At 46.2% G+C, this 18,498-nt stretch overlaps 1 protein-coding gene across 1 annotated transcript in view; it reads right to left on the bottom strand.

Annotated features, from left to right (window-relative positions):
* Window positions 1–18,498, bottom strand: part of SCHIP1 (schwannomin interacting protein 1) — a 197,940-nt gene extending 179,442 nt beyond the window's left edge. The window contains exon 1 of the mRNA XM_068407039.1: window positions 18,481–18,498. Within this exon, the coding sequence (XP_068263140.1) occupies window positions 18,481–18,483 (3 nt within the window). The 5' untranslated portion in view covers window positions 18,484–18,498. The remainder of the gene's footprint in view (window positions 1–18,480) is intronic.

The raw sequence follows: 18,498 nt of genomic DNA, 5'->3' as shown, positions 1-18,498 counted from the left end.
TTTATTCAAAAATAGTACTGTTCATCCATCATTTCTTGTTTTCAACTGGAAATGAGTAAGTACCTAAAATACAGCATTCTGCCTCATTGCATGCATCAAGTTCATAACTTTCAGTATCCACAAAATTCAGGTTTATTTCTGCTGGAAAAAAATAGTTGCAAGCATATTTATTATTATTGTTATGCAGAAGAACAGTAACTACATGGAACGTATTTAATACACTTGAATTAAGATGACTGGAAAAAATATTACTTAGAAAAAATCTGCAGTATCTAGAAGGATGTTTTTCATTTAAAAATTTAGTGAGTGTGTATAAAGAAAAATTGTATTCCACTGTTTTCTGTTCAACCATTTACTGCTTTTTCTTTTTTTTCCTCTGTTTTATCACTGAACATGAAGAACAGGAGAAAGGCAATGACACAGGATAGACCCCAAGAAGAGATCACTGCAAGGATTATAACCAACAGCTCGGCCAACAGTCACTGCTTCCTATTTGCACTTGCCAATTAGCTCTGACAGGCCAGAATAACCCCAAAGTGTGGTTTTAGTGTCTGACCCTACAACACAACCACACCAAGCATCGCTCTACGGAGCCTTCCACATCAAGGACACTGCCGTTCCTGTAGGCACACAGCTCAGGAGCCAGCAGCTTTGACAAACGTTGTTGATCCCAAATACCCAAGTTCTGGCAATATGATCAGCAAAAAAAATCACTTACGTTCTTCAGCAGAAAATAATTCTTCATTCAAAATCATAATTCATTGAATTAAGTACGGGTGCTGAATCTGGCAGTGTAAGGATTTATAGTCACGGTCAATACATCAGTTAATTTTCTAATTTTAAGAATTTCTGCTAAAAAAAACACGCAAAGACAATAAAATGCGTGTTATTCAAATACAGACTAGTTCACAATCCATTCTGTTTCTATGGCCTGTATCTCATTACATCTCACTCTATGTCCTGTGTTCTGTTTGCTGTACTCATTTGTTAATTGGTAGGGTTCCATCATCCCGCTCCAGCCCAAGCCCCTCTCTCGTGGCTGCAGGCACCCAGCCCTGGGAAGAGGCACAGCCCTGGGAAGGGTTTTCCATGCCTACATGCACCAGCAGTGGGAAAAACTGGATTACAGCAATTCTGCAACTCCTGGGCTGGTTCCCAGGGGTGCGAGGGTGAACAGGAGCCGTGGCAGGAGGCAGCACTGGGGTCCCAGCTGCTGCTTCAGGACCAGCGTGCTCCTTCCTGGTCGCTCACCAAAGGAGGAATTGCTGCAGTGACCTTCAGCATTCAAGCTCTGCACTGAAAATGGGGTTCATGGAATATTATTTCTATAGATTTCCTTTTAAACCCACGAACCGGGCAGTCAGCTGATCCAAGTGTTCCACACTCCAACAAAGATCTGACTTGACACCGCACAGATGTACTCCAGTTGAGTCACTGCCAGATTTTAACGATAATCCCTCTTAAGAGCTATTTAGCAAGGCAGAGGTGAAGCCTCACGCTGCAGCAGAAAGCAAATGAGATGCTGTGTTCACCTTATTTTTCAATTACACAGTTCCAACCTTCACATCTACTTGATGTCGCCTTGCTGAAAGAGGCTGCGACAGTCTGGAGTTAGCCAGAAAGCCACTTACAAACACCTGAGTGACCTCCATCATTTTAAGGAACTACTGAAGAGAGTCCAGCGAAGGTCTACAAAGATGGTCAGAGGGCTGGAGCATCTCTCTTATGAGGAGAGGCTGAGGGAGCTGGGGCTGTTCAGCTGGAGTAGAGCAGACTGAGGGGGGATCTTATCAATGCTTACAAATACCTTAGGGGTGGGTGTCAAGAGGAGGGGGCCAGACTCTTCTCAGTGGTGCCCAGTGACAGGACAAGGGGCAATGGGCACAAGCTGAAACATGGGAAGTTCCATCTGAATATGAGGAAAAACTTCTTTACTTTGAAGGTGGCAGAGCCCTGGCACAGGCTGCCCAGGGAGGGTGGGGAGTCTCCTTCTCTGGAGATATTCAAAACCCTCCTGGACGCAACCCTGTGCAACGTGCTCTGGGTGACCCTGCTTTGGCAGGGGGTTGGACTGGATGATCTCCAGAGGTGCCTTCCAACCCCAACCACTCTGGAATTCTGTGATTTACATCTTAAATACACTAAAATCCTCCTGGGTGCTGCTCCACATCCTAACCATCAGAGGAAAGACAGACCCCGCAGAAGCAGCTAACAAACGAGGCATGTGTGCGTATACACACACACAGACGTATATTCTGCAATGCCCTAAGCATAACCCCTAGATTTTCAGGGAGACCACAGAAGGAAAAATTAACTTTAACTAAAGCCAATCCATTTCTGCTGTAACGCCTCCTCTTGCAATCAGTCAACAGTCCCACCACTGCATCCTGAATTAGGTCCTTTCCTCGAGCTACTCACCTAACTGCAGGAACAAGACTTCTGAGGCAGAGACGAAGTTCAGACAAGGTTGTGTTTACAGGTTTTCTTGGCACGTGAATACCTTCTGTTTCCTAGAACCTCACGCCACGACATTAATTTCATACTTCCAAGCCCTTGCAGGGAAATAACACAGCGAACACAGGAGTTTACAGAAGATGTAAGAGGCAGCTATAATCAGATATCTCGGCAGTAACACCACATAATTTTTATGTCATCTTTCAATCACAGTTCCCTTAATGCATCCTTGAAAAATAAGGACTGCATCAGTCATGGCAGATTTAATAGCCAGGTAGATTTATACTGGAACAAAGCCAGAGGCAACTTCACGTGTAAAATAGCAGTGTTTGGATTATTTTAAATACTATTACCCAGCTCAGTTTTGTTTTTAAACTGTATTAACAGCCACAGGAGATTCTTCAGTATCACAGACCTAGATATAGAAATAAGCATAGGCAAGCGTGAGGCTGGCTCACGTGTGGCCACCTTATGGGCTGTGTCAGCAGGGAGAGGGGCTGAAGAGAGCAGAACGTGCTCAGAAAGAGAGGGCGAGTAAACAAAAACCAGCTTGCAGGTGCTTTCTAGTCTGGAGGGGAGGACTCATGGACTCCACCGTGATCCCTGCTCCAAGGCTTTGGTGGCTTCTTGCAGAATCCACCTTGAATGTTTCATGTCCCCTCCTCGCCTATTCATGACCTACAGGTTTTTCCTTGTACTGCAGTCCTAGAAAGTTCAAACTTGTTGGCATAACTTCTTACCCCCTTTTCAAACCAACAGTGATGAGGAAAATGGGGTGGTGGGTGCAGGAGAAGTGGGTTGGTACCATCTCTCATGCATCTCTGGGCCAAACTGCAAAATGACCTCTCCAGCCAACTGCAGAAAGGACTCAGCAGCTCAGGAAACAGCCTCAGATATTCTGTTTGATGAGCTGCGTGGATGCGGTGCAGGGGGGATCTTCAGGGGAGTAGAGGGGCACACAGGCACATTCAGCTCATTTGTTCCTCAGGAGAACTCAAAAGCAAGCCCCTCACCTGAGCCTGACGCCCCTCGTGCACGCTTGCAGTACGTTGCAATCTGCTTACATGCTTTGGGGGGACACGATGGTGACTGTTAATTCAAGGGCTCATTGTATTTGGATATTCTTTTAACACAGTTGAGAATTAGAATTCAAGTCTCATAAGAAAAAAAAATCAGTTGCAGAGAAATACACGTAGCAGCAGCCAAGGCAAAAATTTTTGCTTACGAGCTCAATTCTCTTACTGTAACTTCCTGGATTGAGATTTTAATACTTTGACATTTGAGATGAGAAGCTTAAATGAACAAAAAAATACAATTAGTCACAACATCTGTTCCCTTTTCCACTACAGTCTTCCTAAAAGCACAGATATGACAAGCTTGCATCAACTTCCAGCCCTTGCGCAGGGGGAACCACACACACCGCGTTGCTGCTGCCAACAGACGTGGCAGAGCCTCTCAATACTGACAAAGTAACGACCCTTCCACTGATGCTTCCTCATTAAAGGCAGGTTAGGCACTAGGGCTGCCCACACCCAGTCCATCAGCCCTACTGCGTGTCAGTACCAGCTTGGAGGACGTGCAGTAGACTACTTCCATCTTCGAACCATCACAGCTGCAATGGGGGGATGCAAGGGGAATCACTATTTTCCACTGCTTTTGTGGTCATAGTAACACACACACTGAATCCTGCTCTCTGAGGAGGGCAGGGGACAAGCAAGTCCTTTATCCCATTGATGGCTGAGCAACAGATTTATCCACAGCCTGCTGAAGATGTGATTATAGGACACTTGCCTTATACATGGGTTCAAGTACCTACTATACCACAAATTTCCTATATAACCCGGAACCAATTAATTAGCTGTGATGTCCCAACTTGTCCTTCACCCCGGGAAGCAGGAAAGTGTTTAATTGTCTTTAATTTATCTTACATTACCATGGTTCCCAGCTTGGGGTTGTATGCAGACCTGGCTGATCTGCTAGAGCAACCAAAAGGAAGGGTTAACTTCAGAGCAGGCTTTTGAAGCATTATCTCCAGCTTTGGGAAGTGTTACTGGAGATGTAGGTTGAGTAGGGTTCAGTGCAACCTCAGCAATAACATCAAAAGCTCACAGTTCTCTTGCAGATCTAAAGATCATTTGGCATGAAAACGTACGAAAAATTTTGTTCACAATATTCATGAGTGGGTAAATGAATTAAATGCTGAGGAAAAAAGAAAAGAAAACAGTCCTTCTTCATGACTGTCCTTCATGGGAATCCATTGAAGGGGACACACATTCGTGGTTCTTGACCTCTGGGGACACACCAGGTTGTCACAAATAACGTAACTCAGGAGCCATGCAGAGGGCAATCCTCTGCCCCTGGCCTTGCAGACCTCCAGCTCCACAGGTAAACCCCTAAGTCCAACGTGCACATTAATGCTGGTTTAGCAAATGGTTTTCAGCCACTCTGCAAATGTCTTTTCAAGTATGAAGTTTCTAAAAGCCTCAAGTACCTTCCTATTGAAATGAAGTATGATGAGGACACTTCACCATTTAACTAGTGATGTTTCCAGATGGAAAATTAAAATTAGCATGTATTCACTGTATGTCACTTGAGCCACTAATATGAGCACAGTTGTATTGAATTTCACCACCCACATTGAAGGAAACCAACTTTTTTATCCTCTCTCATGGTTTGTAAAATTAATTTCTGAATTTTAGCTGTGCTGGGTAGTTTCAGATTCAGTACATGGCTCCTGTGACAGCGTGACAGCTGTCACTTGTGTGTTTGGGGGGGTTTTTAGTTGTGTTTTTTTATTCTTTGGAAGCCACAGATTTCTCTGTCCTCTCCACACACTCTGCTTTGGTGAACACAACAGTTACAGGACCAGTGTGCAAAGACATCCCGGGTCTTTTTACGCACTGTCTCCTTCATTTCACTAACAACAGGTTTATCTTGCTGAGCAAAGCGATCTACAAGTACCTCAGACTCACGAGAGATGGCAGCAACTTATCTCCAGACTAACCAGCCTCCCAGACACCCTTTGGGTTTTGCAGGGTAACGAATGAGATGTGGTCAGGAGCTTGTTCCCACTCGGAGAGAGATCAGTATCACAGAATCACAGAATCAACCAGGTTGGAAGAGCCCTCTGGGATCATCGAGTCCAACCATTGCCCTGACACCACCATGGCAACTAGACTTAAAGCCAATGATGGCTATAAGCTCCTCCACGAAGATCCCACCCAAGTAAAACGCGTGTCACCTGCAGTCTTAAAGTTGACAGCTACTCTATTTAGTGTTCCCTCCTGATTTATATCCTTTTAAATCAACAGCCTGAAATTACAACCCTCCCACAGGCGCGCAGACCCCGTAAATTTCCGACTTTTCACGCTACTTCATTTCAAGACTGACAAACAGCGAGCCTTGTCAGAGAGGGTAATTAAGGAAGTTATGCTTGATGTCAGCAGATGGTGCAGAAAAGTGCTTTCCTGGTGCCTCTGCCCACATCTCCAAGGAAGCCCAGGCTGGATTTGGGGTGTACCCCTATGGCCACGTCAGAGATGAAGCCAAGCTGGACGATAACCCCCTCCCTTCCTACCGCCTGCAGCTGCCCCTGCACGAGACCCCCTCATTTGGGTACCACCCTGCGTACACTGCACACAGACCCATTCTCCCTCCCCATCCTCCTCCTCTTCATACTTAGGTCAGTTGTGGAATTTAATAGTACAATATCAACATAATTTTGAAAAATCAACAGTATCTGTCAACCCGAGGGCTGCACATGCACTGGATTTTTATTATAGAATCACAGAATCAATGAGGTTGGAAGAGCCCTCTGGGCTCATCGAGTCCAACCATTGCCCTGACACCACCATGGCAACTAGACCAGGGCACTAAGTGCCATGTCCAGTCTTGTCTTAAACCCCTCCAGAGATGGTGACTCCACCACCTCCCTGGGCAGCCCCTTCCAATGGCTAATGACCCTTGCTGAGAAGAAATGCTTCCTAATGTCCAACCTGAACCTCCTCTGGTGAAGCAAGACTCTGTATTCAGGTAAGGCACCTTCTCCCTGAATTATTACACTGCAACTTCTCTCCTCGTGAAAGTCCTGACCTCTAGAAGTCAAGCCCTGGGCAGGAGAGCTTTAGCCTTTATTACTGTGCTCCTTGTAGGGGAATGAATTACCTGGTGATACCTGAGGCAAGTAGGCTGTTTTAAGATTTCTCCTTAAATCTGCTTCATTTTCTGCAGCATTTGAATAGATCGTTGTAATTGTTCTATATATATTTTATTCAGGAGTTTCATGCCAGTTGTTGGAGAGATGCTATGAGAAATAACCATGGTCAACTAGACCATGGCACTAAGTGCCCACCCATAACCCCCAGGTGGGATCTCCTGGGGGATTTCCCACTTCTTCCACAGAACAAGCATCAGAGGCCGGACGCCAAGCTTGGCTATCAGCTTGCACTTCACCAAAAGCCACGAAAGCTCAGCTCACACAGCGACTGGGGCTTGCTTTAAATGTCATTTTTAATATTTAATCACCCTGGATGGCCTCAATATTTACAGCATAAGCCATTTCATTGGGAAGTTAAATATATAGCCCAGATATTTAAGGAAACTGATTCAGAGCCACATAAATGTAATTGCACTTAACGTGACCTGGGAATGAAATCGCACACGGTACATTTTTTTTTCCTGCAGGATGTTTAAAGCCCATTTTGAATACATTATGCTAAGGGAATCTCTTTCAGTGTGTTGCCTGGATAGATTTCACTAACGCTGAGTTGTGCAAGCAACCCAAAGCACCCGGACTTAAAAGAGGGACTAATGAAAAGTATGTATACTTCACTATATATACACTTTATTATACTATATATATATATATATATATGCATGTATGTATATAGTGGAGTTTTTGTAAATTGACACCTGTTTGCTGAAGCAGCCTATTAAAAGTGCATTTCCCAAAACAAACCCCACATAAAGAAAGGCAGTAAGAACAGTAAGTGAAAGAAAGGCAATAAGAAGGAGTAATACTATTTTTGTAACAGCAAAGATGCACAAATATCACAGAATCAATCAGGTTGGAAGAGCCCTCTGGGATCATCGAGTCCAACCATTGCCCTGACACCACCATGGCAACTAGACCAGGGCACTAAGTGCCATGTCCAGGCTTTTCTTAAACCCCTCCAGAGATGGTGACTCCACCACCTCCCTGGGCAGCCCCTGCCAATGGCTAATGACCCTTGCTGAGAAGAAATGCTTCCTAATGTCCAACCTGAACCTCCCCTGGCCAAGCTTGAGGCTGTGTCCTCTTGTCCTATTGCTAGTCGCCCGGGAGAAGAGGCCGACTCCCACTGCGCTACAACCTCTCTTCAGACATTAAGCAATTATGTAGTGCTTTTCTATTATTTATCTATATATCAAACTATTTCAACCCAAACTAGAACTCCTCGCACAGATAGTTGCTTTGACAGGGGCTGCACCTCCCCTGCCTCCCCAGCTCACAGCATCCAGCCCCGTCCCACACTTGCCATCTTGACCTTGGTCACACCACCAAGCAAGCTGCTCCAGGAGGAGAAGAGGTTTTGCTTCAAGCAGCAAAACAAGCCTTACCACTCTCTGCAGAACAGTTTCTCTTCATGATGAGCAGGGAACTACATGCATTTGTCTTCGATTAATCAAGAAGCGAAGCAGAACGCCCATCTGTGCCAACGTACAGTCTGCAGATGGTTTTGTTAATGATTTTGGGCCCATGTCTTCCAAGAGCGTTTTTCTGCACAGGACAGGAAAAATGCAAGCCAAAGGTAGCCCAGAGCAGCCCATTTTTTGCCCCTCTCTGAATTTCTACAAGGAATATCCCAGCCAATATCCTAGCCTTCCTCCTCAAAGCTGTGGGTTCCATTTTCTCCCATAAATACCTCAAAAATGGCAAGTGAGCAGCTGGAAGAGGCCGGGTTTCGTCTTCCATTTTGCTGTAAGTGAAACCATAACTTACAGAAGTATTTAGGAGGGGAGCAGAGACCCCAGCATGCAGCCAGCCCTCCCCACGTGCTTCAGGCTTCAACACCGTGATGAATCAAGACAAGAGCAAGGAGAGCAACGGGGGCCCTTTTTCCAGGCATAATAAATGAAAGCAGAGGGGTAATTTTTTTCTTTCCAGTTGACAACCCAACACCACAATCACAAATCATCATGCCAAAGAGGGATTTCTAACCCCTGCCAGAGCTCTGCTCTGTTCGTGGAAGCTGGATGTACGACACCTCTCAGCGTACACCCCAGAGAGTCATTTTTTTTTCAGATCAGAAACAAAAACACCATCATGCTTTTGACCCACAGTCCAAGGAACACATTTAATGCATTCTTCTTCATATCAAAGCAAAATAAGTCAAGTAGAGCAGATTATTTCTATTTGCCAGGGGGGTAGGGAAGGAATTAAGGTTTGTGGAGGAGTCTCCCACCGTGGCTTGGCCACACTGGGCTGGCTGCCCACGCAGCAGGACTTCCCTGGAAAAAATCCCTGCAGGAGGATCCCCCTCGCTTAGGAGCCATACCAGCAGCCATAAGGGCTTCCAAAATCACCCCCAATGCTGCACGGGGCTGGGAAACACACATTATCACCTCTCACATCTCGGAGAGGTGCAGGCTGAGAAACAACGTGCTCTGTACCCAGCCAAGGGAGGTTCCTCTGGGTGATTTACTGTGACTGGGTTTTATTTAACAGGGATGCGGAGAACTGTCAAACGTTTTATCACCCGTGGCAGTTAGGGCATGATACATGCTGATATCAGCCGAAGATTACAAGGCAATAGTATAAAGTCTTATTAGAAAGAGAATGGAAGCTGGAAATCTTGGCTAGCGATCACTCCTACCTTTGTAATGAGTTTCTGGTCCAGTGGGGGTGAAATTGCATGCCAAAAACCACGTGTAATTTATCCCTTGTTCAAACGCATACTGGCAACCTGATTATTATCTTCAGAATCACAGAACTCAACTTATCAATGTATTATTGAACAAGAGCTTTCTCTCGTTTCACATAACCCAGCAGAATGTGCTTTAATGAGCAGGGAAACCCACACCAAAGCCTCACAGCCGGGTACAGGGAAAAGGCACGCAGCGCCTGCGGGCACCAGCCATCGTGGCACCGAGACAGGCCGGCTCATCCCCCACCCTGCTCCTCCCTGGGACAGGGATGCTCTTGGTCACCACGTGCCACACTGGGTGCAAGAGCATGGCTCGTGCTGCTTATGCTTTTGAACCTGAAGATAACAGAGCTCAGCAATCGTTGCCAAAATCACGGTCATATTCCCCTCAAAATGCACAGATCTGCTGGGGAAATTCCTTAGTTTTCTTGAAAGAATAGGGGAAAATAAGTTTACCTTTAAAAACACCCATCAAAACAGACACACGCTTCTTGAACACGGAGATTGATTAATGAGAATGACACAGGACCCAAAGAGCAGAGACCTTCTGCAGGAAACAAACCTCTGGGCACCACTACAACGCACCCCCAACACTCTACACAATACCCTGAAGTAACTTTACAGAATCACAGAATCAATCAGGTTGGAAGAGACCTCTGGGTTCATCGAGTCCAACCATTGCCCTCACACCACCATGGCAACCAGACCAGGGCACTAAGTGCCATGTCCAGGCTTTTCTTAAACACCTCCAGAGATGGTGACTCCACCACCTCCCTGGGCAGCCCCTTCCAATGGCTAATGACCCTTGCTGAGAAAAAATGCTTCCTAATGTCCAACCTGAACCTCCCCTGGCCAAGCTTGAGGCTGTGTCCTCTTGCCCTATCACTAGTTGCCTGGGAGAAGAGGCCGACTCCCACTCCACTACAACCTCCCTTCAGGTAGTTGTAGACTGCACTAAGGTCACCTCTGAGCCTCCTCTTCTCCAGCCTAAACACCCCCAGCTCTCTCAGCCGTTCCTCGTAGGTCAGACCCTCCAGACCCTTCACCAGCTTGGTCGCCCTCCTCTGGACTCGCTCCAACAACTCAACATCTTTCTTGAAGTGCGGGGCCCAGAACTCTACTCAATACCCTGAAGTAACTTTACTCTCAAGTTTCTCAATTGCCTGTGCACAGAACAGCTTCGATTACAAGGTGTTCAAAGCAAGGACTACCTTTTGCCTTGCTTGTAGCTGTCAGCACCAGGGATGAAGAGCAGTGTGGTATAAGGTGCAACTACACAACATGCTCCCACGCTCCACGAGCACCACGGGGTCTCGCACAGACCAGCTGTATCTGGGGAAACTGCAATGAGCTTGAAGCCAAAGGTACAACCTCCTCCGGCCTCCACAAGTGTTAAGAGATGAGAGGTGGACCAAAGTAAGAGAAATATTAGCCAGCCCTGATATTTCAGCATAGGATAAAAATATAAGGCACCCTATTTTCCCCGCAATGTTACTATGGTGATTTCACTAAGGACAAAACAGCGCGATGTTTAGTAGAGCCGTGGTTATGAACCAAAGCTCACAAGCAAGATACTGATCTGCCCATTAAACAATACCAGGGTTGGTGAATAATAATCAAAAGGCAATTACACAACAGATAGACTATGAGAGCTCACCCCGCTGAGCGTGAAGGTCAAACACATCACATTAACTAGGGATCTGCTCGCTGGAAACCTGCAACTTGGTATACAAAATCATTACTGCTAGCGGTATTAATAATGAAAAGGATTAATAATAAAGCACTACTTCATTTACTTAGACCAACATGAAATGCCTGGCATAAATATTGCCCTAAATCACGTGCAAATTGCCTGTATGCAGTAGATCGAACCATACGAAACTACTGCGCTGTAGAAAATACATATATATACTTTAAGTACACTTTCCACACTTTATAAAAATGCAGTGAATTTTGCTAACTGTTTAGAGCTCCACATTACTGAGAATTTATGACCCAAGCGTACACATTTTGCCAGTTAATGCTATATTGCAAATCACTCGTTCAAGCAAAAGGCATTCATTACACGCAGAGACACTGCGACTGCTGTGGTTTTGTAATGGTTTCCCTTTTGGGCTGTTTATGAGTCTTATTTTTGTGCTAGAAAGAAACAAAACTCCCAAAGCTCTGGCAGAGCAAAGGCTCATCCTTGGAGACGAGGGTTCACACCGCCCAGGCTCAGAGCAAGAAGCTTCTTCATCCTGGGGAGACAACACCAAGCTGTGGGATAAATTCTTTCACAGCAAAAATATATGTAATTTCATTACTTGAGTGACAGAAACCTACTCACTGTTTACACCAGGACTGTTATTAAAGCAATTATTTGGGATCAATGCAATACAGCAGCAGGATTTAAATCTTGCCTAGCAGCAAGGCAAAGGAACAGCTCCTCCAGACAGGTCAAACTCATAACGCGTTGCTCCCTCTGCAGCAAAGACTGAATCACAATCTCTTTGAATTTCTTGGTAATGGATCTATACAAAAATGCTTTTAAAAGTCCCCAGCTAGACCATATTGCTGCTACTTAAATTCTTCCTGGTACCACAGCACAGGTTACACGCAGCTTTCAGGATGGTGCCCTGTAGATGCCAGGTTCACCTGCTGCAGATTGTGCTCAGCCGCGTTCTCCTGGGAAACAGCCCCAGAGCTCAGCCCATCGCATCCCTGCACTGTAACAAATGGCCAGTGGTCCCCACGTTAGCATGGAGGACAAGAATTTTTAATTGGACCTGTCAGATTTAAGGTATATCCAGAAAACCCTGGATGAAAATAAGCTACACTATAATTATGTTTAAAATTCACTGTGTTTTGTACACGGTTTGGCCGGGTTGCCTCACGTCCCCAAGCAGTGCAGATGCTGTGACATCCACGCGAGCTGCTGCAACTCAGTCCTCGCTCCAGCACTCCCCATCTTACAAAAACCCTGATGCCATACGTTTAATTAAGGCTTTAAGCTACAACAAAGCATCCTCTAAATACACTTGTAAGCCTATAAGCTTCCAGTCTCACAAACTCCCTTTTTGTGCACTCTCCTCCACTTCTTCCCCTTTTATATTGCTGTCTATCATCAGTGATGGCTTTTGGGAGCACACGGTTCCTGTGGAGCTGCTGCAAGGGTGCAAGAGCTGGCACCATCACTGTCTCCTGTGCCACGGGTGTTTAAAAATCTGCACAAACCATTGCAACCAGAGCAGTGGAAAGGAACCAGCTGGAACCCAGCAACCAGCTGGCAATTCTGCTCCCACGGGTGTTCTGGATTTTAAAGCACACTGGGGTTCGCCAAGGAGATGCCACAGCAATATTAGATATCAATAAACTACCCCAGGGCAAGTGCCTTTCAGGATGCTCTGTAAGCCACTGCCTGCTCCTCTCCTGCATCCCCCGTCCCTCTGCCTCCCAGGGCAGGGCCTGGGAAACCTTCCCTTGGCATGGAGATCTGCAGAGACAGCATCCGCTGGTCTCCATCCAAAGCTCAGTGAACCTTTGCCCGTGCCTGGGCTCTGCAGATGTTAATACTGATTTTTTCCCCCTCCTTCCCCACAAATGCAATAGCTGCTGGTTTAGGAAATGTATTAAATGAAATGGAAAAAAAGTCAGGTTTGGCAAAAACGTGTACCTGTCACTGCTAGAATTTGTCCTGAGGGTGACGAATGGTGAACAACCCTCTCAGCAGAAGGGAAACGAGCCCATAGATCATCTGCTCCTTTTGTCACCTTTTTATGCCGTGCTTTTCCTAAGCAAGCCCATTTGTGTACAAAAGGGTGCTTCCCTAGGCTCCTGGTGAGGGGCAAAATGCACTAACCCAAAGAATCCGTAAATTCAGTAAGGCCTGTCAGGAAATTTAGAAAACATCCATAAGCAGAAATACACAAACCCACCAAATCCATACAAACATGAAAACAATCACTAAATTTTTCAAGTTCTTCAAAATATATATTATTATTTATATTTCTTTGGTATTTAAGGTGTAGGTGAAAGCAAGACAGACATCTGCTAATTGCTGGATTCTGGGGAAATAGGACCTATTTGGATTTGTGGGCTGATGGGTTTTTTAATTAGCTCATAACACCTCTTATGTACAGTAGATCATGAAGACCTACTGTACATAGGTAGGAAAAGCACGAAGATTTCTGTACAGTTCCCAGCCAACACGCTTTTAGCCTGTACAAGAACACACACCCCCCTTGCACACATACGTGGTGTCACTCCATCTCCCTGCGGCACCAGACAGCCACGTAATTTTGGTATCGGACCGAAACAGCAGCATTCTGGACTCCCAGGTCCCAGAAAAATCTGCAGGAGAACCAACCACCACCCCCTGGGTGCTCTTCACCCGCTCCCTCCCCACGCACCCTCCTGGGTACCCTTCACTTGCACACTTCGGTCCATGAGCCGCTGCTCGATACACACCCAAGACAAGGCCCTGGCCTAGCTCAGGAAGACACGAGGGTGTATTTCTCCTTTCCTCCTCCCTTCAATCTCCTTCCCCCTTATCTTTAAGTCCTGAGGATACCAGCAGCCTCCAAACACTTTTAAGTACAGTATCTGTAGATCTCAGGCGTGGTACAATGGCAGCGAATCGCTTCCGTGTTAAAAGATCAAGCTAGCTTTAAAATGGAGGCCAAAGCCCACAGCAGATACCATCGTCAGCTTCTTCTAGGCCACAGTTTATTTTACAATACATCTTAAAACGTCCCTGTCATGTTTTATAGCCGGTGACCTTCATTTAACTCTGCCAGGCTTTATGATTTAAACCAAGACGCAAAACACCACCACTGCGCCCCTGGGAGCACGCTGGTACACAAAGCCAGTTTTACCCAGCAACTTCCCCCAGAATCAATCAGGTTGGAAGGGACCTCTGGGATCATCGAGTCCAACCATTGCCCTGACACCACCATGGCAACTAGACCAGGGCACTAAGTGCCATGTCCAGGCTTTTCTTAAACCCCTCCAGAGATGGGGACTCCACCACCTCCCTGGGCAGCCCCTTCCAATGGCTAATGACCCTTGCTGAGAAGAAATGCTTCCTGATGTCCAACCTGAACCTCCCCTGGCCAAGCTTGAGGCTGTGTCCTCTTGTCCTAGCGCTGGTTGCCTGGGAGAAGAGGCCGACTCCCACTGCACTACAACCTCCCTTCAGGTAGTTGTAGACTGCAACAAGGTCACCTCTGAGCCTCCTCTTCTCCAGGCTAAATACCCCCAGCTCCCTCAGCCGCTCCCCAGGAGCATCACTGCTGCTGTACCAAGCCCCGCGCTGCAGCCAGCATCCCCCACCAGCCCCCCACGTCCACCCCAGTGTGACATGGCATCTCCAAACACCCCAGTTACCCTTCCCAGCTCGCTTTACACGCTGGCACGCAACGTACGTTCACCAAAACCAAGATCCCAATGCTTGCTTGTACAGGCAACGCATATGGGCAAAATGCATCTACATGCACAGAAAAAGGCAGCAGAGGAAATTTCCATTCAGGAGCTCCCAGTGCAGCCCCACTGCTCAGCAAAGCATTTTGCCAAAGACAGACTTGGCCTTGGGAGAGCGGCGATAATGGGGGGGAATGAAGGATATCATCCAAACACAACGGCAGCGCGGCGAGGTGAGAGGATGAAGGATAGAGCTCCCCTACAGCAGATGGTCCAGATGTTCCCTCTCATCCATCTTCCATATGTTCCAACTCAAAACTGAGCAGGTCTGCAGTTCTGCTCCGGGTAAACCCCCCGTCTCTGCACACACAAGGCACAGCTCAACAGGGACCAGCGCATCACGCTGCCACCTGGGACAGCATCTCTCCCTACCCACTACATCACCATGGCCTGAGGGGTCATTTTGCCACGCGAGAAAGCTTTTCTCCAGTACTTCTCCCTGCAGAAGTCGGGAGGTGAGACTCCTGATTCTCAGCTCCAGGAGTTGCATGCAGGTGGGATGGAGGATGCGCCATGGCACGGGGGGATGCGGCTGCCGGCACCACGCCGACGGCCAAGCATCACCTGTGGCTTCCTTCCTTCTCACAGGGACACTAGGAGATCCCTGAGCCAGCCATCCACCCCTGCCAGGAAACAAGGCATACAGAACGGAATATAAACCACGACAGCCCAGACCCCGTTTTAAAGCCTGCTTCTCGTCCCCAGGCAGCAGTGATGGAGTCAAGCAGCACTGCAACCCGACTTTAACTGATGATGAGAATATTCATCTGGGCTCTGTCCAATCTGGTCTACTTAATACCTTGTGCCTTCTCCACACGGATCGATTTCTGCATTGGGTTTATGAGGGGTAATTAATATTCATTCAGAATTAAGCAGAATAAGATTCCCAATGCATGAAGATGTTTATTATTTATTCATATTTAAGGCTTGTTAGATTAATCTATTTTAAATTACCGCATGCTGCCAGGCACAATTATGATAATTTATTAGGATAATTTCAATGTTTTATTTCCCTCTGATGCAACCTTGCAGAAGGTGTGTGCTGCTTCTCAAACGCTCCCGTAAAGCAGCTCGTGCTGCTGCTAACGGAGCTGCAGCCCAGCGACAAGCATCCCCTTCTCCAAAGGGGCCAACCTCCAGATTAGGTTGGCCCTAATTAGTCCACGCTAATTTTTTAAAGCGGATACCCCAAGGTATAGAAAGCCTTGTATCCCATCTGAGGATTGGGTGGGGGGTGCATTCATTTGTGGAAAGACACTGGGGAAGAAAAGCTATGGTGACCTACTCCTGAAGATGCTAGATGGTTCCCATGCTAGATGGTGAATCGCAATAGCTGGCTCAGGCAGTTGAAGGTTAATGTTCCAGATGAACAATGCAAAGTGATGGGCACTGCTTGGTAGGCCCAGGACCTGCCTTTGGCCACCAAAGAAACTCCTGAACATCACAGAATCACAGAATCAACCAGGTTGGAAGAGACCTCTGGGATCATCGAGTCCAACCGTTGCCCTTACACCACCCTGTCAACTAGACCATGGCACTAAGTGCCATGTCCAGGCTTTTCTTAAACCCCTCCAGAGATGGTGACTCCACCACCTCCCTGGGCAGCCCATTCCAATGTCTAATGACCCTTTCTGTAACATCCTCCTGCCTCTGTTTCTTGGGTGTAAAGGCTCCTCCTGAGACTTCACAGGAGTGGTCCTTACAGCGAGGGGAATGTGGAAATAAAGTCTTCAAGCTCCACGCTGTGCAAAAGACTTCACCTCGTTTCTTTAAAAAAAATCTACATATTTGCTTAAAAGCTGCAGTTACCATTATTACATTTAATTGATCCCCCCAGGGGCTCAAAACCAGACAGGCTTTCATGAAATTTAATTATTTTCCACCAGGGCTTGCAAGGTAAAGGTGCAATTACAGCAGCAAGGAGGGCCAGCTCCCTCGACAGCCCCATGCCAGCGCCCAGCTGCTGAGCACAGATCTCTGCTACGCGTCGGGCTTTGCCTTTGCAGTCGCAGCTTGTCTCTGCTCATTTTAGCCTTTAAAAAATAACTTAAAAAAATAAAACAGACCAGCTTGACTCGACAATGGACCAGATCGCTCTGTGCATGAACCTGTCGTAATTACAGCAAGCATGACTTCATGTTAGGTGCTTCCAGCGATGCTGAATGATGCCCCCCCAAAATGACTGTACGGCGCAACCTCTTCTGAACCAAGCTGCTTAATCAGAATCTCCTGAGATTAAACACATCCACAAGGAAAAAAAAACCAACTTTTTAATATAAAAAGAGAAAAGAGCTCCTTTGAGTAAAACAAATGATTTTCTAACAAAGAATGTCCTGGGGACAGGAAGACAATGTCATGCTTTTGATGCTACAACACTGTACTTGAGATTAATGCTTTCAGTTAAGGTTTTACCCCAATTATAAATCTCCCAGAGCAAGTAACAAAATATAATTTAGTCCTCTCTAATGGCAGACCAAACATTAGCTGTTCTTTGACTGCTAGTTTTCACATACAGAGCTTAAGAGCAATCTTACAACATTATTTCAGTATTCCTTTCATCAAAGGTCTATTATTTTAATATTATGCTTTTGATATTTAGGGCATGCCCTACCAGCTATCAGCAAATAATATTAGGGTGTTTACATTTTTTTGCCATTTAGAGTAATCTCCATTTCCTCTACTTTGATGAACAGTGGGGGAAATACGCTGGTGTCAGCAGGGCCAGGCTGCCAGCAGGGAAAAAGCTGACCCTCAAACTTTGATCCAGGCAAGGCTACACTAATGCTGTAGTCTCTCCGTGAGACTCGGGAATGAAAACGTTTAATTTCCATGAACAACTAGGTTATGGTTCCCCTTTGCAGCGTGCCAGGGCAGCAGCCCAAGGGAGAGCCCAAGAGCATCTGCATTTGCTGCACGTTGAGGCCCCGTGTTTATAGTGAAATGACCACAAACCAGAAGCAGCAAAAATTACACCAGCGTAGAGCCAGAGGATGGCAACCCTCGCGCTCCTCAAGTCCTCAGACCTTGCTTGGGAATCAAAATCCCCCCTTTTAACTCATGGTTTTTTTTCCCTCTGGGATGTTTGACCAAGCAAATACAAAACATATCCAATATTTCTGACACCCGGTAAGCTGTTATTTTAACCACAGTTTCAATAAACTACAAAAGTTGATGCTGTTAGAGGCTTGAAAATATACGATCTCATTAAAAAACGCTGGCACTTGGAAAGATCTCTGGTGGCCAATCACAGCTTGGGGAGGGCTGTAATTTATAACTTTGATCCCCACAGCTAAACCATTTAATCTGATAATAAACATCAATCACCGATTTTTATTGCACCATTTTGCAGCCTGAGCAGAAAACCTTGCTCTCGCGGACAAATTAGGCACCCCAAAGTGACTCTTGCAAATAAATACCGACTTTAATATTCAGCAATATAATTCCATGGGATCAATTTTTTATTTAAGCACTACTGGAGCTAGGAAAAAGTTTGTAATTACAAAAATATCTACACAGACAACTCAGTGCAGTGCAACAGCATCTGGTAAGCAGGAGCCTGCCTCTCCAGCAGCTCAGTGACAACACGGACCTTTACATCTGTTACAGTTGTCATCAGAAAGTTATTGTGTCCAGATATTCTGCGTAACAGTCCATAACTCACCATTAAAAATGACGTGAG

This window comes from Nyctibius grandis, chromosome 8 (genome assembly GCF_013368605.1).
Source record: "Nyctibius grandis isolate bNycGra1 chromosome 8, bNycGra1.pri, whole genome shotgun sequence".
Lineage (NCBI taxonomy): Eukaryota > Metazoa > Chordata > Aves > Nyctibiiformes > Nyctibiidae > Nyctibius > Nyctibius grandis.
The sequence above is the reverse complement of the archived record's forward strand: the minus strand, read 5'-3'. Positions and strand labels throughout refer to the sequence as shown.